The sequence below is a fragment of the Mastomys coucha genome, unplaced genomic scaffold (genome assembly GCF_008632895.1).
Source record: "Mastomys coucha isolate ucsf_1 unplaced genomic scaffold, UCSF_Mcou_1 pScaffold21, whole genome shotgun sequence".
In the NCBI taxonomy this organism is placed as follows: Eukaryota; Metazoa; Chordata; class Mammalia; order Rodentia; family Muridae; genus Mastomys; species Mastomys coucha.
Genome location: NW_022196904.1, coordinates 56,937,886 through 56,961,183, shown reverse-complemented (window position 1 = coordinate 56,961,183; position 23,298 = coordinate 56,937,886). Strand labels below are relative to the sequence as shown.

General features: G+C 43.1%; 1 protein-coding gene across 2 annotated transcripts in view; it reads right to left on the bottom strand.

The window, feature by feature from the left end:
• The window catches only part of Cers3 (ceramide synthase 3), a 93,553-nt gene that overhangs the window by 55,308 nt on the left and 14,947 nt on the right, over nt 1-23,298 (bottom strand). For both annotated transcript variants that reach the window (XM_031386935.1, XM_031386936.1), the window contains exon 2: nt 1,660-1,833. In XM_031386935.1, the coding sequence (XP_031242795.1) occupies nt 1,660-1,833 (174 nt within the window). The remainder of the gene's footprint in view (nt 1-1,659; nt 1,834-23,298) is intronic.

Sequence of the window (23,298 nt, the reverse complement as noted above, 5' to 3'; positions counted from 1 at the left end):
GCTATGGCTCTGCCATAGAACCTGAATTTAGTCCCCAGCATCTACTTAGTGCAGGTCACAAGTGTGTATAATTCCAGCTCCATCAGGGTCCAATGCCTTCTTCTAGCTTCTACAGACACCAAGATACATGTATCATAAATATGTACACATAAATAAAAATAAATACTTCTAAGGGAAAAGGAAAGGCATTAAATAGACACACATTAATAAACTAAATGTTTTTAGAGGTGCACTGAGCCACAGTCAGGGGCAGACCAGGAGCCTCTTTGTGAGAGCAACAGTCCATTTTTGACCCAAGTGGAGCTGCTGCTTTTTGATTAGTCCATGAACTAGAACTGGTCAAACAGACTCTCCAGGTGAGGCCTCTTGCAGATGATTATGAACACCTTGTCTGTGCTGCATTTGATCTTGGACTGCTGGATCTTTATCGGGCCTGTCTTATGTCTCTCCAGCTCTTGCTATTCAAACACGCTTTTCCTGCTTCAACTGAACTAATGTGCTCACAGCAGAGGCCACTACAGAAACTACACATGAACATTTGCATCCTGTTGTCAGAACACTAATACAGTTTTATTGTGGGGTTGAATAGGGTATATAGAAATATAGTATATAGAAATATCTATACAAATTAAATCAAAAAGGTTTATTATTTTCTGAGAAAGCAAATTTCCTTATTGTTTTCTGATTTCCCTATGCTTGGGAAGGTAGGACAACTATACAACTTGAAAATAAGCTCTGCTATGTGGGGAGCCGCAGCTGCCACCCTATATACATATATACTGACCACCTGGTCTCTGGCCAAAGCAGAGAGCATTGATAATCAAGCCATTAGTTGGAGAAACTGAGTGCCTCCAGTTTGTGATGCAAGCTGGTATGAATTTCCTGCAGCCTATTATGCTTTGCCACGTAGCTGATGCTGATTGGGACCAGGAAAAGTATTTAACCTGCGAAGGCTGGAGGCTACTAGATTCTACTTGAGAGAGGATTATTATGAGCCAGGCGGTGGTGGCGCACGCCAGTAGTCCCAGCTACTCGGGAGGCTGAGAGAGAGATAATAGAGATACTAGATGAGGGTCGTCGACTACGTAGGAGATTAGAGAGACTGCTAGAGACTACTACTAGAGATACTAGATGAGATTAGAGATATTACTAAGAAGAAGTAAAAATAAGGGTTCCTGAATAAAATCTGCTTGGAGAAGGGCTCATGTTTGCCTCCTTATTTCCGCTGGACGGAAAGGCGGCTTACAATGCTACACAGGGGTAGTTGGTTTGCTCTTTACTGAGACATTTCTGGTATTTTCCAGATATTCTAGAATGACAGCTCATCGAGAAATAGTTTTTTTCTAGCACTGTCACAATTTGCTATTAGCAGTGTTAATTGTACAGTCAATGCAATTCACTGTGATGTTTCCACGCATGCTCACATCACACTCATCGTGGCTGTCTCTCTGCACTCAGCCTGTCTCGGTTTTGTTTGATCTTTACTGTAAGAGTAAGACACACAATGATATTCACACCTCTAATTCTTCTTCTCTAGCCTTCAAATACTGTTTTGTGTGCACCTTGAACAAGGAACTCATCAAGGACAAGGTCTTGGACTTTACCATGGTCGAGTCAGCAAAGGTGGGATGGAAGGGAAACAGGTTAAGTACCACTTACCTTTCAAAGAAGTATCTGATGACCATTAAGAGAAAGGCATATGGAATTGTGATGTACAAGTGGGAAGCTTTCACGAAGACAAGCCCTTCATGATCTTCCAGGTCTGTCCACTTTATTGTCGGAGGAAGCCACAATCTCTCTGACCAGAACCATTTTCTAAACGTCTGAAACATTCTAGACAAATGAAGAAAAGGATACGTTAGACTTGTAAACTCAGCACTTGGAACTGGGATATTGTGGAACGCTGTCCTTAAAAACACCTAAAGCAGGATCTGAAAGTTAAAAAGGGGGTAAGTAAGCTCTCACTGTCTGAAACTGCATCCGGTGACCCCAGAGTGCCTAGGCTATGGGATGGAAAAGCAAAGCTTCGCCTGCTCCTCTTCAGATTTTGGGACACACGCACGTGGCTATTACAGACACTTATTCTCCGCATATGACTCGTGATATAAAAATAAGTTAATGGGCTCTACAACTTCCAAGGATCAAAAATCAAGCCCCCTAAAAGTTGCAATGTATAGGTGAAACCTCACAAGCACTCTAAGACATTTCTTGGCAGGTGAAGGACAAGGAGTTTATGTGATGTCACATCAATAATTTTTCTATTTTTATTGTCTTGTGGTGGTGGGGATTGAACTTAGAATTTCACTCATATTAGGCAAAGCCTCTACAGTGAGTTTCATGCCTGACCCCCTTTTTATTTTGAAGCCAGTTGTCACTAAGTTGCATAGACTAGCCTTGTGGCCATTTTGTAGCCTGGGCAGGCTTCCAAACTGAGATCCTCCTGCTTCGGCTTCTTAGTTACTAGGATTACAAATCTTTGCCATTGGGCATGGCTCCTGTTAATAATTATATTTATGGGAACTCTCTTATCTATGAAGCACTGTGCTAAATGTGGAGTATACAGAAGTTAATAAATAATGCTCCCATCTTGAGAACCAAATAGATTTGTAGGTGGGGCAGGCCTGTTAAAAGTATGTTAAAATACATACTTTTGAGGCACCATAAAATTGTCTACTTCTAATATGTTAGTTTTGTATTATTATTATTTTATTATCCTTAGAAGCTTGTTTTTCTCTAATGAGAGACAGAAACAGGGTGGCTCAGGATGGGAGGGGAGATGAGAAGGAACTGGGACGAGTAGAGGAAGTAGAAATCATAAGGAGAATATATTATGTGGGAAAAGATCTATTTTCAATAAAAGGAAAAAAAGAATCCTAACTAGAACAGAAAAATAAAATAAAGAATAGAACTGCAAGGTGCTGTGAGGCAAGGCTAGACATTGGGCCCAGCAAAGATGTGTCCACTAAAGATGGCCAGCAGTGAGTGGATGTGAACTGGGGAAGACGGAAGAACAGGAGCAGAAGCTGATCTGCAGCAAGCAGCACTTAAAAGTGACTTGGATTCTGTTGCTTCCCTTTGCTGTCCCAACAACCAGCCCAGAAGCATCTTTGAGCACAGAGACATGGGTGTGGGCTGAGAATGTAGCTCAGTGGTAGAGTATTTATCACACACACACAAGGCTCTGGCCTGAGTTTGACCTTAGCATACCTCCCCTATCACCCAAGACAAATCTATGCAGTTTTTTCATAGCTAGGTAAGCATTTGAGTCAATCTCTAATTCTTACAGATTTTAGAAATTAATGCAAGCTAAAGCCTTTTACTAAGCCAGGGCTCATCACTCAAATCAGAGCTAGGTATGAATATAAAGACAAATGTATCTTTTGAAGAGTTTGCCTCTGCAGCTTGGTGGCATTATTGCTTCTGACAATAATTAAAATACCAGGGCTAGAAGCAAATAGCAATGCAATGAGTTAGGGGTTTTTCCTCTAGTATTGTTTAATAATTACTACATGAAATAAGTTGCTCAAGCCTAAAACACAACTTAGAGAAACATGGATTTTTCTGCTTGGGAGAAATACAGCTTTTCAAGCAGCTTATAAGTTCTGCAGGACTAAGTCCTTAACGTTAGATGCAAGCAGGGCTTCAAGTCTGCTGGAAACATTAGTCAATTTAATGCCCAGCCACACCAAGCAAAGACAGCCAACAAAAGAAACAACTTAATAGAAGACAGAGAGGATGCAGAAGAAAAACACAGACTCCAGAAAGTGTATCTCACATTTAGAAACAAAGCTCAGTCAATCCATACTATGCACTCTTTCCTTGGGCAATGCTATCAAATATCCACGACTGAAGATTTGGGGGTCTTAGAGCCCTTTGCTCATACCAAATACAAGGAGAACTCAAAACAAAGCACAGATGTAAATGTAGGAGCCAAAGTTGTACAACTCCCACAATACGATAGTAGAGTGAATCTTGGTGATCTTGTCTCAGACCAAGCCTTCTGAGATGACAGGCAGAGCAGAAGCAACAAGAGCTTCAAGGTGGAAGCATAGCAGCATGTAAGCAGGCATGGTGCTGGAGAAGAAGCTGAGAGTTCTACATCTTCATCTGCAGGCAGTAGAAGGAGACTGTGCACCACACCAGGCATAGCTTGAGTATATACGAGACCTTAAAGCCTACCTCCACAATGACACACATCCTCTAACAAGGCCACACCTACTCCAACAAGGCCACACCTCTTAATGGTGCCACTCCCTATGGGCCAGGCATCCAAATACAGGAGACTATGAGGACCAAACCTATTCAAACTGCCACTGATATACCTTGTGGCTGTGGGTAGGGGTGACACTAGTGGCTTGAGAGGATGGAAGGTGACTTCTAAGAGAGGGGCATGGCATTTCTCTGGGAGTAATGAAGTATTAAAAATCTGTGTTACTACACAACAGAGAATATACTAAAGAGCATTTAAGTATGCACTTAAGTGAATAATGTAATATGTGAACTATATGTTAAGAAAAAAGGAGTAAGATACCTATAAGGGTACAATCTGCATTATCTATTAACATGACTCTGGCAGCTTTCAGAGTAACAACGTCAGCTCTCTCTGCCCCTAGTGCACTGCACAGGTCACTTTGGAGGTCGGTCACTACCCAGCCTCCACAGAAAACATGAAAAGTCACACCCACATATGGCAGAAATATTCTCAGACCAGGAGCTGGTGGGGACACCTCTATCCACTAGCATTTCAGAAGGCCTGGTCTGTGACCAGGCCACCAAGATCCACTCCACTATCATATTCTATATGCAGGTGTCCTCCATCCGATGCTTTCCTTGGGACATCCAGGGCCGCAGCATTCAGTGCTGTCCTGAAGTGGCCGACAGTGTCCTGCACAGGTGGCTGTGGCACAGAACATACAGGTGCTATTTCTCAGTTCCATGGCCTGCCTCCTGGTTCCAATGTCATCCAAATCTGGTTCATCAGCCTTCCTTCAGGAAAGGCCAATAATCTCCAATGATGTTTTTTGTTTAAGACATCAAGAAACGGGAGGAGAGGTAAAGAGAGGGAGACCTTAAAAAAATTCACAATAGTGATTCTTTCACTTAGGGTTCCTGACTGTGATCCATTAACTTTTTAGTTAATTTAATTTAGTGGTTCTGAGAATGCCACTGACTCCCATGCTATGGCCTTATACTTGTTCGGCTTAGCTCTAGGCTTTGTGGAAGTTTGGGGGAAAAAAAGAACCTGTTAAAGCAGGTCCTGTCTACTCCCAGATTGTCAGACCTTGAGGCAAGATAACCGTTTGAGCTCACGAGTTCAAGGTCAGCCTGTGCAACACAACAGACTTGTCTCAATATACAAAAACAAATGAAGAAACCCAAGGAGCCACTCTTCACCATGTCTGTTTGGGATTTTCTTGGGAGTAGGCACATGGTTTTACTACTTGGTCACACAAAGTTCCTCTTTGCCTGGGCAGCCAATGAGGTTATAGCTGGATGGGGTCTCTAGGAAGACAACACCAGCTGACCAGCAAGGACACATCTACAGTCTGTGCAGAACTCATGACAGACCCTCAGGGACTGTGAACTACTCACCACAGGAGTGATAATATAGCACAAATCATGTTCAAGTTAATTATCTACAAGTAACTTCAGTTTTACTAATTGCAAAGGAATCCTCACGATTTGGGTCTAGAGTCAGGTAAACGTGTCAGTCTGCATTACTGATTTGTGTTTTCTTTGGAACTAACACTGCACAACCAGCCCAAGGAACTGGTTATGCCTTTAAGATAAGCACAAAGGAAATCATTAGCAGCTCTTTGCTTCCTGTGAACAGTCCTGAGACTGAGCTACTGTGGATTCTCTCAAAGCATCAAAGTCATGACTCCTTCAGGTAACCAAGCAAGACTATGCATCTGACACAGACACCTAACCCTAAAAGAAATTCACTATGACTATTAGTGAGCATCTGTGGACACACACAAATACACACTCACAGACACATATATTACATACACACATACACATTCATATACACACTACAGACACACACATGCATCTTTTACACACACATACATACTACACACACACCACACACACATTATTCACACATAGACACACCATACACTCACACATGCACACACATTACACACACACCATACATACTATTATACACATATGCAATGCACACACGATACGGACACTAATGTATATGTATATATATATACACAATATATATATTATGCTGTGCAAAACTAGAAATACTGTACATACACATTATATACACATATACACACTTACATATATAGTACACACATACCATGCACACACATGCACCAGCCCTCACACACTACACCCACCCCACTCACAGTCAACAAAAAAACCCACACTGTAGCTGGTTGAGCTTATTGCTATTGAAAAACTAAGGAGAAAATATAAAACAGGAGTGGGGATCTCCCATACTTCCTATAAAGAAGCAAGTAACTTGCATGGGGAAAGAGACCAAAGCAATTTAAAGCAATTTTCTCAGAACACATCTACAATTCTACTCGTTTAAAGCCTCAAGGAATTTCAGTATAGGCTTAGAGATTTTAAAAGCCAATATAATATATATGACAAAAATAGAGTATGACCTAAAGATGCCCTTGCTGAGTATCTGGATGGCCCCAAGGATTCATTCGTTTCATCTTTCAGTCCAGAACTCTCATTCCCAGCCCAGGTCACCTGGGAATGTGGCTGGCTGCCTTGTAGGTCAGGTATCATTTCCTAGCCTCCCTTGTGCTAGGAGTGGCTGTGCACAACCACGTTAATGACACAGGAATGGAACTAATTTGGGTTGTCTCCCCATAGACTAGGCTGCAGGTCCTCTTTGCTCTGTCCTTCTCATAGTGGAAGATGGATACCACAGGACCAGAGCAGCACTTCAGGTCACCTGGCTCTCTCTCATCCTGCTCCAGTCAGCTAGGATGTCCTACACAACAGAAGTCAACACCTATGTTACCCAAGGCATAGAACTGAGTCTTTGTGTTACATCCTAGGCTGAAACTCTAACTATTATATGGGGAACACTATGGAGGGGTTGTAAGCCTGAGCTAATTTTTGTGTTGCCTTCAAGTAGATTATAAGAGATGTACTCATCAAAACTAGAGGTGAGAATAAAATGCAAGCCACACACTGAGATAAAATATTTGAAACATTTTCTATACAGGGATGTGTATCTGAAATAAAGGTCTAAAATATATAGCTCAATAAAAATAAACTAGAGGGCTTCTTTCCTAACAGATCAACTGGAGACCTAGGTCTCCATTACCCTTCTACCTAGGGAAGTGTTGTCTAAGGACTTGCTCTCCCTGTGCGGCCTTTTGTACAAAGCTTCTGCCAGCTCTGGCTTTAACATCTCTCTACTTCAAACATCATCTTGCCTGCTTTGGAAACATAAATCTCATCCCATGACAGAGCTCTCCACTGACAGCTGGCCCTGGGCAGTGGAGATACGTCAAGAGAGAAAGGGGTTTTGCTTCTAGGTTCTAGAAAGTTTGCAGTGAGTTATCCAGGTCCTCTAGCAGCCAGAGTGTTCCAGACCCTCCCTTCAGCATGGAGCCTCCAGTGAGCTAGCTCTCTCCCACGGAGCAGCTGGACCATGTGCTCCAGTGGCTGTGCAATAGTAAGGTCCTCAGAGTTGTCAACACATTCTGCTGCACCCCAAGGACTCACTTCTGCATCCCAGTCCCCTAAACCCTCAGTGGGTCTTATTATCCTAGGGTAGTGACTGTTCCTTCAACCTGCCATCCCCATCCATGTATTACACTGTAGAGTCCTTCCCATAGGCCAGTCCCTCCTGAGTCCAGCCCTCACTGGGCCTAGCCTACCCTGATAGAGGAAGGTATCCATCTTTCTACCCTTACTCTAACAGTAGACATCTGATGACTATGGTTTGGGGGTCAGATGATTACTTGAAGTTATTCCCATACATTCCAAAACTTAATGTCCCATGACATTAAGCCATGAGCCAGCTATTGCTTTCTGCAAGGGACATTTTATGAATCATTAGTAATCATATGACATTTTTCTAGCAAAGCTCATAAGCCACTGAAATGCCAGTTAGATACCTGGAATCCATATGTAATCTATTTCTTTTCCAGGAGAGGGTGGTACTCTACTGCTCCTGTCTAGGTTGTGTCAACTGACCTCAGGAAATGCCTGGCAATTACATGGACTTCTTAGAAAGGCTCCAGACAGAATTTGCATCTGCTATTGTGTGCAGAAAAACTCTACCTGGGCAAGACTCCACTACAGCCCTACTACTTACAATGGCTTTATCCTATCTGGAGCCCCACTTCTCCTGCAGAGTCTCCCATAGTTAAGATTCTTGTCAGATTTTCCTGGATGATGAGAGCTTTGCTTACTTCTCTAGTGACCCTGTGCCTGTGCTGACCTCATTCTGGGATCCTGTGACAGTTGAGTGGTCTGCTCTCTCATACTTGAGTAAAAAGGTAGGTCTCTGTAGCTGTAGAACACATATATCCTTCTGCCTAGAATGTTCTTCCCACATGTCTTGCTTCTACTCATCTCCTCTGTCGCATCTTCCTTATGTTTCTGGAAAACCTCCATCTAAAATTCCTGGGACCTGGCTGCCCCAAAGCTAGGTGAAGCAAGGACTCCTGTGAAATGCCACAATTGCTGTCTGCTTCTGCCAACCCACAATCCATGTCAAGTTTGTAACTACCTATTGGTACACTGATTTGATTTTTGAGTCTAATTGCCTTCTTATATTCCAAGACCTACAAGAAGAGAGATTACTTTCTACTGACCCACAGTAGCACCTAGAGGTTTGCACACAGCAAGAAAATGGCCAACACTTATAAGGGGAGGTAGAATAATAGAGTGGCCACTCTTGGGGACTTAGAGCCAGTGGGACCCCAACCTGGTCAAAGTACTGACTACGGTACACTAGCCATAAGCCTCTAGATGATTAGCTGATCTCAGTTTCCCCACCTATGAAATGGACATCTTATAGTTCTGGCTGACTTAAATGTTTAAATTTTGTTACTATTGACCTAATAGTAGGCTTATTTATAATTGGTTTATTTAAGGGTTCAAACAATCTTATTTTATTGCTTCATCTGAGAAAACCCAGACAGCTAGTATTTTCCTTCACATCCAGTTCCCTACCTAATTAATGGGAGATACTAAGAGGATCTACTTCACATTAATATTTTCATAAGATGCTAACCTTTAAAACCTTTATTCATATATAAAAACAGAAAATGTGGTTCATTTACACAATGGAGTACTACTCAGCTATTAAAAACAATGACTTCATGAAATTCATAGGCAAATGGATGGAACTAGAAAACAGCATCCTGAGTGAGGTAACCCAGTCACAAAAGAACACACATGGTATGCACTCACTGATAAGTGGATATTAGCCCAGAAGTTCACAATACCCAACCAAGATACAATTCACAGACCACATGAAGAAAGACAAAAGTGTGGATGCTTCAGTCCTTCTTAGAAGGGGGAACAAAATACTCATAGGAGGAAGTATGGAGACAAAGTATGGAGTAGAGACTAAAGGAAAGGCTATCCAGAGACTGCCCCACCTGGGGATCCATCCCATATACAGTCACCAAACCCAGACACTATTGTGGATGCAACAAGTGCTTGCTGAAAGGAGCCTGATATAGCTGTTTCCTGAGAGGCTCTGCTGGAGCCTGACAAGTACAGAGGTCGATGCTCTAATAGAGGAGCTAGAGAAAGGACTGAAGGAGCTGAAGGGGTTTGTAACCCCATAGGATGAACAATAACGTCAACCAACCAGACCCCCCAGAGCTCCCAGAGACTAAACCATCAACCAAAGAATACATGTGGAGGGACCCATGGCTCCAGCCATATATGTAGCAGATGATAGCCTTGTGGGGCATCAATGGGAGGAGGGGCCCTTGGTCCCGTGAAGGCTTGATGTCTCAGTGTAGGAGAATGCCAGGGCAGGGAAACAGGAGTGGGTGGGTGGGGGAACACCCTCATAGGAGCAGGGAGAGGGGGATGACATAGGAGATTTGGGGGGGGACCAGAAAAGGGGATAACATTTGAAAATGTAATTAAAATATCCAATAAAAAAAAAAGAAAAAACACCCTAATGGTTGACTTGAAAAAGCCATGTTGATTACCCACATAGAAATTCATCATATCTCTTTACACACATAGAATTAATAACCATTGCAATCTTGTATCATAACAATTTTAAAGAAAATCTAAAGTATTTTTCTTTGCTGACCTGGATAACCACTTCCTGGGATCGACCTACAAACCAACAAATGAAGTCAGAAGAAAACAGGAGCTGGAGTTCCTGAGGGCACTTTTCCCAAGCCTGCCTCCTGAAGGCTTCCCTGCTTGGATACTCTGGCTCATCCCTGCCCCATCATTAACTAACCAGACACTGGCACAGCCCACTCAGGTCTGAGAGAGAGAGATGAGCCTTAGGCTGCTAACAGGAGTAGAAATCCGCAGAAAAACAGGCACGATGCAACCAGGTGTGGGCAAAGCCAAGTTCCAGAGAGCAGTCTTGCGATGTAAATATTACAGCTCAAAGAAAAGATCCTGAGAAGGTCCCACTGGGCTAGCCATTCTGCCCTTGAAGGCAGAACTCCATTAACCCCTTTTTCTTGTCTTTTCTCTTGACTCCTGGAGACTAAGATGTAAATTAGCACCTGGGCAACTAGACAATGGTGTCAGGACATTAAGAGGTGTCAGTCTGAATAGCATCAGCACATCAGCATTTTCTTTCCCACACAATGTCCCTCTCCAGCCGGCCCTCCCTTGCAGGTCCTCCCTTGCAAGCTCTTCTCCCTGGCAGTAGATCTACTGAGTCACATCTACTCCACAGATCACTGTGTTATTAGTCTCCAGTGCAGGGGAGTGGGTCTGGGTCCGACAAATGCAAGGGAGTAAGGAACCTGCTGCCCATGACTCACGAAGGACCAAAGGCGACTCACCCGGCTCTGCCTCAGTTTCCTAACCTGAAATACTCTCGATCTACTTAGGGTCTCGTCCTCAAAGATCCCTGTGTGTGGCACTCAAGGGTGCTTCCCTTCTCTGTTGGCAGAGAAGGGACTCAAGCAGTAGGGCCACCATATAAGAGGCAAGTTGGTAATTGTTGCCAACAAAAATGACACATCACCTCAAACAACTCACAGTCTTTCTTTTAGGGAGCCTACAAATCAAAGCGATTTACATTTTAAATGTGGACTCCCTCTGCCCCAGGGGAAATAAAGCTTGAGAGCCAGTCCTATCACGGAACAACTGAGTCAACTTGGGCTGCCCAATCTCTCTGAACTCTCATTTGATCACCAGCTAATGGGCTAATCCTATAAATCCAAAGACCTTTTCCAGGACTGAGGGTGATTGCAGACAGACCTGGATACACTGAAGCACTAGATGAATGTTACCTTAATGATAGCTGGCTGTTCTAACCTACTGGATATGAGGAAGAGTCAGTTGTAAGTTTATTTAAATACTAAGATTAGACACTATGTTTAGCAAGATTCTCACAGGCTAGGAATGGATAACTGACTTTACATTCTTCTTACAGTAAGGGAAGCCTACAGAATGGATACTAGATGTATTAAGCCAAAAATCTGAGATCAAGTCCTGGAGAGAGTACATGTCACAGTGTAATACATTTGCAAACACTCCTGTCAGTGGACTTATGGGGAGGGTGCCCAGACCTGTCCACCCCAGCACACTGGAGCAGTCTGTAAGGTCAGAGCATAATATAGGAACCAAGGCTGTGGAAGCTTGACTGCTATCTCTACTTCTTCCTAACTATATACCCTGGCATAAGTGACATGCTATAAGCTTTAACTGATTCATCTGTATGATGTGTGCAGGAGTATCTCTTTTGTAAGATGTGGGCTGGGATTAAATAAAGTCACATGTCTAAATTACTTAGTGTGATGCCTGCCATGTACGCATCCTTGGGGATCTAGCTCAGTAGTAGCCCCTGATTGCATGTAATAAGTGTCCAATAAACTGTAGGTAGTAGTACTGTGGTCTCTCCCACTTCCCCTTGATAAGGGCACTGTGCCCTTCCAATCCACAAAGGCCAGCCATCATCTGTGGTCTCCAGAGTAACTAGATCTGTGTTTAGGTCAACCATAGCAGGTCTTGCTGTGTGACAACTTTTTGAATGACTTGGCAGTCACATGCTGTTAGTGCAAGAAGACTTTTTATATCAAGGACATTGTCTTGGGCAATGTCACCAGATGTACCCTTTTCTAAATCAGAAGGAGACCTAGGGGGAGGATGTGGAGACACACCTTGATCAGGCAAGAAGTAGAAACATCTGTTGTCAGACCTAGATACACAGGAAGCTGAGTCACTTTCAGGGACTGGATTACTAAGGTCCTCTGATGAAGTAAGTCCCCAGTTTTGATATTTTAAAATATGGGCTTATGCAATGCAATACTTAAAGGCAGCATTTCCTGCTATACAGCCTACTGTCCCTGAAGAGTGAAGGCTCCCCGTGGAAAGCACCAAGAAGGCAGATGCTAGTTATCTCTGGGTGAGGGTGATGTGTTGAGTGTGAACTCAAGGGGGAGAGCAAGAAAAAGAGAGTGGGTGCAAACGCACAGCCTCAGCTGTTCTCTCCTTGGTCTGCTAAATCATTAGAAAAGTTAAAGAAAGAAACACTGTCGTTTTCTGACCCTAGTCTCTGGCACTGGGCCCAGGGGCTCAGCTTCTGCTGGGACAGCTATTGTTCTCTTGTGTAACAGGCTGAGGAACTGCCATTTGCCTGCTTGCCTCCTTTGGGCAGCCAGCTACTGCCTCAGTCAGTGGCCCCAGCCATTGGGCGTTCCTTGCTAAGTGGAAGTAAGAAGGTATGGTTGGAAAGAGCTCCTCTTCCTGGTCTAGTTTTAATGCAAAAATCTACTTAGGGAAGAGAAAAGTGTAGTGCTCTGATTTCCAGAAAGTCAAGACAGGAGGGACAGAACATAAATTTTCTAACGTAATTTTTAGGTTAATCTAAAAAGCCTGGAATCTATATAGATGATGTGTTTCATTGCTCAATACACTTGGACAAGGTCAAATTTATTGCTTTAAATTTAGAGACACTTTGCTTACAAGGGTGCATGGGAGAAGACAAAAACCTGAGTATTCTGTTTAAGAACAATCTATTACTTAGAAATAAACGTTTCTCCAGGTTGCCAGAATTTCCACATATACATGTATTTTTAAAAGGGAATTCTTTAACTTTATCAATATCCATTTATACAATTACGGTTTATCTTTCTGAGGTCTGCCTTACTAATGAAAGTCAGCTGGCACGAATGGGAGACAATGCTGAGCTGACAAAGAGGACCGCCTTTTTTTTTTTTTGTCTTGTACATTACCCAGGCCCCTTCCCCAGTGGGATGCTCTCATTACCCCACCCCCACCCCCTGCAATACCAATTTGGAGTCTAGATGGCCCTATGTTTTCTCTTCATCATTTATTGTTTTGGACTGCAGGTACGCAGCTCATAGAGAACACATATGCTTAGCATGTGCAAGGACCTTGGTTGCATCCTCAGCATTCAAAAGAATAAACTAAAAGTGCTCCTTTAAAAAAATCTTGAGGCTGGAAATGTGGCTAGTGTTTAAGAGTACTCGCTCTCATAGAGAAACTATTCCAGCTCCCACACCAGGTAGCACACAACTAACAATGGATCCAATACCCTTTTCTGGCCTCGGTGGATACACACACACACGCACACAAACAAAAATAAATAAACTGAGTGTTCTTGAATTATTTTTTTGCAAGAATATAAAGTTGGCAGAAGTGAAGCTACAAATTATTACTGTCAGCTCTGCAGTGAAGGGGCTTGTGTGAGATCTTTCTAGGTCTGGTCTCCCTCCCCAAACTGACATCATCTCATACTCCCAGGAAAGAGAAGTAGAGCAGAGTATGCAAACATACTTACTGGGTACCAAGCAAGAAACAGTAGTTGGGGAGAAGCATAGGGATGGGCTAAAGGCTTTAAGCTGGCATTGGCACTCTGGCCCTGGACTGTCTATAATATTTGTGGTGGGCCTGATTAGGTGCCAGCAACTCCAGAAGTCTCAGAAACTCTGGACATCAAAGATTTATCTGTTCAGGCTGTGCTCCAAATCCTCAGACTTTCTGATAATCCAGCTAAACTATCTCTTCCCAGAGAAAGCTCCTTGTAAGTCATCAGGAAGCCCACATTCACTGTGTGGCTCACCTGTGCCTCCTAGACCCTCTCACCAACATTTATTTCCTCACCATTTACCCTCTGCTCCACCAGAAAGCAGGCTGGGGAAACAGGATGAGCAGGCTAGGTGCAGCCCCCTTCGGTCTGCGTTCTTTACTGCCCTCTTAGGAGCTGGTTACCCTTGGACTGTGGGAGGTGAGGTCAAGTCCATGTTGCTGGGACAGAAAGCAGAGGAGAAAGTACATGGCATGAGTCAGCTGTCCACTGCCATCCAAACCAGCTTTACAGCTGAGAATTTGGGACAATTAACCAACCACTTTTCTACAGACTAGAGAACACCATTAAATGGTAACATGTGTACAACACGTCGCAGGTACCAGTTCTCCACAGAGCCCAGGCACTGCAACCTCCAGTGATCATCATTCCTACCATGAAGGAGAAAAGGAAGCTCAGAGAGCAGAAGGGACTTGTACCAATCCAAGCTTAGAATGCTGAGTCAAATGCCAATGTTTGGCACTAAGGGTCCAGATATGATCTCTTTGTGCATGACTTAATTTTGCTTTTCATCAAACTGATCTGCATCGCTTTACACTGCATAAAGGATTTTTTTTTGCTTTTGTTTGATCGTTTGGTTTCTTGTTTTTGTTTTGTTTTGCTTCTGTGACAGCATCTCACTATGTAACCCACACTAGCCAGAAACTCACAGTCCTCCTGCTGTAAGCTCACTTGTGCTGGGATTCCAGGCATGCATCATCACGGCCAACGCGAAAGATCAGTTTTTATTATCACTTTTTATGACTTTTGAAGTAAGTGGTTTTGAAGAATCCTGACGCGAGTCAGAAGAAGCCTCCTAAGCACTCGAAGCCCTTCAAAGCCCTTCCTGCCCTGACTACATGAGGTTAGAATGGAATACTGACATTAGATGTGGGGTGGGGGTGGGGGCTCAAAGCAGCCAATCATCTACTCAACATTGCTCATCGGGAAAGACCTACAGAACCTCACAGACCATTAGAGTGTAGTTGCATGACCCAAATATCCCTCCTTGAGAGAGGCTGTGGAAAGCAATGCTAATATAACCAACTTCTGAACCACAGATGTAACTTCCCAAGATTACATCCAAATAGACACAACAGGAGCAACGTAAAAATGCAAATGACTATAATTACCTTGAGAGTATGTGATCACATTCTATCAAGGCAGCGTGTGTGTGTGTGTGTGTGTGTGTGTGTGTGTGTGTGTGTGTTTGTGGGTGTCTGTGGGTGTGTCTTTGTGTGTGGTATACATATGTATGTGTGCATATTTTAGATGCCCTGTTTAAATTCACACCCCATAGAAGCAGAAAAGGAGAAATGTAATATGTTATGTTATACAAAGATAAGCATAAGCTGCCTTCCAGCTTTAAATGTTAAGTCAGAGTGCCAAACTGATTTGATGTGAGCCAATATTTAAGACTTGAGAATTTTCACAGACATCCAGAATTGCAGGTTTATTTGCAGGTTAGACCTGGCAATAGTCATGAGTGACAGGCCTTAAATAGGGCACCTAAGCTCGTGTGCTGCTGATTCAATACCTGCACACTTTCCCAAAGCATTTAAGACCATGGAGCCTTACACTGTTGGGCTTTCTCACCAAGGACTATGCCTTCAAAGTCAGGATGGCTTGAGTAACAGGGTCCTGCACCCAGGCACAGCAGTGAGCGTTTGCTCATAGTAGTGGGCTGTCAAAGACTGGTTCTCGGCCTTGGTTTACATGTCAATTGCGGGCAGACATTTTAGAACTATGCTTTTCTCTAATCTAGACCACTTAGACCAGGGTTTCTGACTGTGTCGTCCCATTATCGGCTGGGTGAGTTCCGTGAAGCTCTCAGAGATAGTAGTGTTGCCAGCATCCCGTGGCTCCCTCTGTGGCCTTTCCCACACTACCCTTTGTCCTTATCTCTTCCTTCCTAACTCCCAGTACCACAGCTTAAGGCTGCCTGTGCTGAACTTGCTAGCAACAGAATCACCCTGAGTCTATAACTTAGAGTTTGGATTCTTCGCTGGACCGCAAGGACTGAACCATGCCATGTCATCAGGTGCAACAGTTGGCTGGTTTTCACTGGCGCTCCCTATTTCAGTATGTGACTTTACTGTCAACTGTCCTCCCACACTATAATTGGGGCAAATTTGGACTGTTCTGAGTTGGTGTTCATACAGTTAATACCAGCATCTACTATTTCTTTAGCTATGCATACACAGACATGCATAGGACTTGTACCTTATAGCAGAAAGTGTACCTAAGGCACAAATTGTTTGCATATTGAGGTCCAATAGGTTTGTCTAAACAAAAAAATGTATCCAAACGTGTCAACTTATTCTGCCATTGGAGCGTCTCAGAGCTCAGGCAGCACTCAATGGGACTTTTAGACGAAAGACTTTCTGCTGGGTGTACAGGACTATGGTGTGGTTTTCATTTCTAGTATCCAATAGCTGACAATGCTGAGAGTTCTCAGCCATGCAGCTGCTCTTCTGTCTGATGTCCTTCTGTCCTTGTAAGTGCCTGTGTGGATCTCTTGGTCATTTCTCTATTGTGTTGGGCTTTCAGAACTGAAGCTGTCGCAATGCGATCTAGTAGTTTGTATGCTGACTGGAAAAATGATCAAAATGTTCTTACTTGCTTGCATGTCTTGCACATGGGTCTGCTAGCTGTACAGAAGGCACACGCCTCCCTGGGCATGGGTCTGCTAGCTGTACAGAAGGCACACGCCTCCCTGGGCATGGGTCTGCTAGCTGTACAGAAGGCACACGCCTCCCTGGACATGGGTCTGCTAGCTGTACAGAAGGCACACGCCTCCCTGGGCATGGGTCTGCTAGCTGTACAGAAGGCACACGCCTCCCTGGGCATGGGTCTGCTATCTGTACAGAAGGCACACACCTCCCTGGACATGGGTCTGCTAGCTGTACAGAAGGCACACGCCTCCCTGGACATGGGTCTGCTAGCTGTACAGAAGGCACACGCCTCCTTTCCCTCTGCATTTCGGCTTCTCCTCTCAGTGGTATGCCTCATGAGCCTCAGCTTCTTTATTATTATTATTATATTTTTTATCGAGACAGGGTTTCTCTGTATAGCTCTGGCTGTCCTGGAACTCACTCTGTAGACCAGGATGGCCTCGAACTCAGAAATCCGCCTGCTTCTGCCTCCCAAGTGCTGGGATTAAAGGCGTGCACCACCACCACCCGGCCTAGTTTTTTTTAATTATGTAAGTTTGCATCTCATTTAAGAAACCACTGCCTATGCCAAGGTCATAAACATTCTACTTTTGTCATAAAGAACAATGTTGTTCAGTAAAAGAGAAAAATGGAAGTCCCATGTGGTTTTACCTATCTTTAAAAAGTAAAATAAGCTGGAATTTATTTTAACATTTTATATAACCCAATACATCAAAAATATCATTTCAATGTATAACCAATATAAAATTATCAATAAAATGCTTCATATTTTTATCCATTCATTATTATTTGCCTTTACTAGTAGTATGAGTGTGCACTACATGTATGTGATCATTCTGTGGCATGTCTGTGGATGTCAGAGGACAATGCTCAGGACCCAGTTCTCTTCTACTGTGAGTGGCAGGCATTAATCTCAGGTCAATAGGTCTGCTCAGAAAGTGTTTCTATCACTCAGCCATCTTGCCCGTCCTATGTTTTCTCTACAGTGAGTTTATAAAATCTGTTCTATGTTGGTTTTTGTTTTGTTTTACATTTAAGCAACATCTTTATTGGGCTAGCCTATCAGTCAGACCAGTGTAGGTCTTGAGGTTATTCTGCCACATCTTGACCAATAGAAAGAATCTGAATACAGTTTAAGGCAGCAATCTTTCCACATGGATATTCAAACAGCTCCCGTTTTGCTGTGGTGCTGAGATCATAGATCACAAACACCAAGAATAGCAGATTTCCCTGTGATCACCAGGCCACTCAACTGGCATGCTACACCCCTTCTTTAAAGGTCCTCAGGTGATTTCTTGTTCACATCCAATGTTAGGAACCATTTCTATGCTGAGCAACTTTATAAAGTGGAAAGGAAGGTGACAGTTAAAAGGAGTGTATCAAGTGCCTCTTTACAATATTATTTCAGAATGGGTGTGTGTGTGTGTGTGTGTGTGTGTGTGTGTGTGTGTGTGTGTGTGTAGGGGCAGTGGTTAACTAAAGTGAAAAAATATTTCTAACTCTCAATAATGGTTAAAACCTTTTGAAAGTGACTGAGATCAAGTATCCTATGAAACAAACATCTGCCTGTTAAGTTTTCAGTCATCATTTTGGGGAGCTACAATGTTTTGTTCTCAGAGTTCAGAGACCAGAATTGTACTGGAAGCAGATCATTTCTGGAAAGCATCCAGGTAAAGCAGTTGTAGTTAATGGGACAGGAGGAGCTCATTAGGAGACCCTATAACCGTGACCCAAAGTACAACATGGCAAGGATCCTGTAACGTGCACAACATTACAGATGAGCATAATTTAAGTTTTTTTGCATCAGCATATTTTATGTTTTTATAGCTTTATTCCCAGGTCAAACAAGAAAACAAACTTTGAAGAGAAGAAATTGAAGCCAATTTAGATATCAAGCTGGAGTAATCATTATTGAAATAAAAAAAAACTGCTTTATGATTTTTTTTGCTTGAATCTTGAAGTAATTAGTTTACTGCTAGCCTGTGTCAGGCTCAATCTAATCAACATGTTTTTATTGACTGTCCAATAAAATAAGCCTGACAAAGGAATTAAAATAAGACAAATGAGTTTTGTTCCAGCAGACAAGTACCCTGTGGAGAAATAAATGCTTTATCATAGGAATGCTCCTCAAAAAAAGACTTCATTTTAGAATGTGGATATAGTAAGTAATTATATCACATCCCTGAGTATAATAATAGTTGATCTTTTCAAATAACCTAAGTGGCTCTGCTTGTGAATTTTATATTGTTCCCATCGATGAAAAAAAGAGCATGTCTTTAGGGTTCATTTTTCTAATGGTACACAACCTCACAAGTTACATTTGTATATACCAATATCATGCACAGAAATTTGAGTATTTGGGTTTAAAAATCTTGGCTGGTGGTAGTGATTTGTTTGTTTGTTTGTTTCAATTCCTAGATTTCAGCAGGCTGAGGCAGGAAGATTTACAATAAACACCAGGCCTGGGCTACATAGTGAGGTCAAGGTCAACCTTAGATACATGGTGAGCCCATCTCAGAAAGGGTGTGCATGTGTGTGTGTGTGTGCGCGTATGTGTGTGCGTGTTTGTGTGTATAATTCAGAAAATAGGCACATAGCTCAGATGCAAAGTACATGTACCTGGCCTTGATTTTGAACTCGATCATTAAAAAAAAAAAAAAAATGGGGGAAAAGGGAAGAAAAGAGCAAATGAATTTAGGGAACAGAAAAAGGAAAGCAAGCCTCCCATTAAGTCGGAACTATTACACACCAGCACAGAGCTCTCTCCATAGACGCTCCAGCGGTAATGCCAGTGACAAGATGAAAAATGAAGGGCTGTCAAAGCAAACCCAAATCCCTCAGCTTTCTATCTGAGAAGCATCTAGGCCCCATGTTTAGGAAAGATAAAATGTGTTTGACGATTGGTCACCCAAGCCACATTCTCGTCTTCCCACAGCTGTATTATAGTCAGCACTGGACCTTCTTGGGCTTTCAGGTGTGATAGAAAACTCTGGAGCATACACCGTGGCCATTGTCTGCCATCAGCAGAAAGCCCAGTGGAGAACTTTGGCTGTTACAGTTCTGTGTGAGATCAGAGAGTCTTAATTTCTACATTCCCTTGCAAGTTGAGAATTTTCTATATAAGCATTCTTTACTTACTTTAACTAGGTTTTTGCTTTGCTAAAGATGACACAATTTAAAATTTCCAGCTTTGAGGGCAAGTCTTAAGGTGATGTGTATAGGAGGGCAGGAAAAGGATAACTGACGGCTGTGCTGGATTTAAGGAAAGAAGGCCCACTCTTACGTAAGCCTTGGTTCAGGTGGTCTATTGGCTAAGCTGTCTAGAGTCGCATAAAGATCTCTAGGCTTATCTAAATGCCTGAAGTGAATAAACTACACATTTGGGCTGTGTGAGGGTGACGTGGAAGACACACTCGCTGTGGAGGTTTTTCAAGGGAAAGGGAGAATAGTAAAGTGTCAGGCTGCAAGAACATTTCCCTCTAATCCTCACTGTCTTTTTGACATGATGCCTGATGCAGCTCTCAGGATTCAGAGTTAGGACCAGACTGCCAAAAGTACCATTTTTGAAAACATATTACATTCTGTCACTCGTGTGTGTGTGTCTGTGTGTGTGTGTTACACACTCTTACACACACCCCTGTGCATCTGTGGGGAATCACATGACAAACTGCCAGAGTTTTCTCTCTCCTTCTACCATATGAGTCTCTAGGGCAAACTCAAATGGTCATAGTAAGGCAGCAGGTGCCTTTACTGGCCATCTTGCTGAACCCAAATTCCTGTTCTTTATGTGTACTGATCCATGCAAATAAATCTGAATCCGGCCTTCTTGCTTGTGAATGTCTCAATCACTCTTGCCTACAATCTATCTTTTTTCTTATGTGTTATATGTATGTATGTACTATGTGTGTGTATGTATGTACATATATAGTATTATGAACATATGTATGTATGTATATATTATGTATTATATGGGTTGACCTCTTCACATTGCCTCCCTCGGCTACACTGGGGAGTTTTGGGGGAACCTAAGGCTAGTGTGTGGGAGTGCATGCACCCTCTTGCCACATGTCTGCCTGTTTCTAGTAGTACCTCTGCAATGGCTTTGGGAAAACTTACATCAGAACCCTGTGTGTGTTAGGTATGTGTATAAAAACATCTCTCTCCTGGTCTGTCACTTTGCAATGATGAACATAATGAACTGACCCTTAGAAGAAAGACCATCTTCCTCTGCTTCTTCCTGGGTTTTACTGTGCTTTGGGGATGTTTCAGAATACAGCATTCACTTATGCACTACCTTTCTTTGAGGCAGTCTCAAGGGCAGATCAGTTCTACTAAAAAGGATTTCAGTAACCACAAAGTAACATTCAAAAAAGTCCCTGGCCGGGCAGTGGTGGCACATGCCTTTAATCCCAGCACTTGGGAGGCAGAGGCAGGTGGATTTCTGAGTTCGAGGCCAGCCTGGTCTACAGAGTGAGTTCCAGGACAGCCAGGGCTACACAGAGAAACCCTGTCTCAAAAAAACAAAAAAACCAACCAAACAAAAAAAGTCCCTGTACTACCAAAAGTCAGCCTGCCCGGACAGTCAGCTCCATGAGGGCACGGTTTGTCCACCCTGCCACTGCTCATCCTTGGGGCCTAAACACACTGAAAGCATTCACAAATAATGACCACATGGAGAAGTAAGTACTATTTATCACGAGCCACTATTGCTGTGCCATGTGGCAGGCGCTGACGGTCTTGCCTTTCTATTCATTGTAAGACCCATCCTGACATGGCAGGCATTAAGACGGATGCTTACAGGTGAGGAAATCACCACTTGAAGAATTTCACTGACCTGGCTAGGCCACAGAGAGCAGGAAACAGTGACTCACATTCCAACCTTTCTTGTCTATGTTCTGTCCAGCACACCACACCTTCACCCTAATTTGCAACAAACTAGAGCTTGATTTCTGAGTTGGGTTTTTTTTATATATATATATATAAGGTACCAAGTTGGAATATTTGGCTAGAAACCCCAATATCCCCCAATAATTGATAAATGAGATTGTATGAAATCCAAGGGCTTCTTCACAGCAAAGAAAACTCTTGAGCAGGAATTCTAAAGGACCAGAGCAAATCTTTGCAAGCTATATTTATGACGTTGCTAATGTCTAGAATACATAAAGAACTGCAAAAGTCAAATACCACAAAAATGGGCTAATTGTTAAATGCATTATGAAATCAAGCATACAGTTCTTCAGAGAAGAACTAAAATGGCCGATAAATATTTCCTGGAAGTAATCCTAATCCTAGTCCATCAGGGTAATGAAAATTAAAATCACTTTGGGATTCTATTTAAATGACAACAAATGCCAGAGAGCTCTGGGAAAGAGAAACCCTTACAGTTGGTACACCTGTACCCTGGCACAGCGGGATGAAAACCAGAGTGAAGCTTTCTCAAAAAGCTAACCTTAGCTACCATATAAGCCGGCTGGGCCTCGACCCGGAGGACTCTCTATCCACCACACAGACACTTGCGCATCTTTGCGCATTGCTGCTCTACCCACCACAGCCAGGAAGTGCAAGCGGCCACCATTCTACAACATGTAAATGAGTAACAAAATATGATACACACAGACAACACACTCAGCTCTAAATAAAAAAATGAAAGTAAGAAATTCTCAGAGGGTGAGAAAGACAGCTCCGTGGTTAGGAGCACATCCAGCTCTTGCACAGGAGCCAAGTTCATTTCCAGCAGTCATGCCAGGTAGACCATAGCCATCTAGAACCTCACCTCTAGGCAGTTTGACACCCCCTTCTGGACTTCATTGGTACCTACAACTACATTCATATACCTCCACACAGACAGGCATACATGCACACATAATTATAAAAATGTTAAAAAGAAAATAAATATAAGACAATGGATAAAAGAAGATAATATTACATTAAGTGAGATAACCTGGACTCAGAAATGCTCCATGTTCCCTCAGATGTACAGCCCGGCTTCAGTTCTCATTTACATAGGGGTATGTATAGGGGGTATGTATAGGGGGTATGTATAGGGGGTATGTATAGGGGGTATGTATAGGGGGTATGTATAGGGGTGTGGACAGAGGGGTCATGGAGAGGAAAGACAATAGAACATACATGACATGATAGGGAATGGCAGAATGCCTGAGGGCAGGAAGGGACAGGGGTGAGGGAGGGGCCAGGAAGGGACAGCAGGGAGGGTGGGAGAGGAAGGAACAGTAGGGAAGGTTAGGACAGAAAGGGTCAGTGGAGAGGGTGGGGCAGGAAGGGACAGTGGAGAGTGTAGGGACAGGAAGGGACAGTGGGGAGAGTGGAGACAGGAAGGGACAGTGGGGAGGGTGGGGACAGGAAGGGACAGTGGGGAGGGTG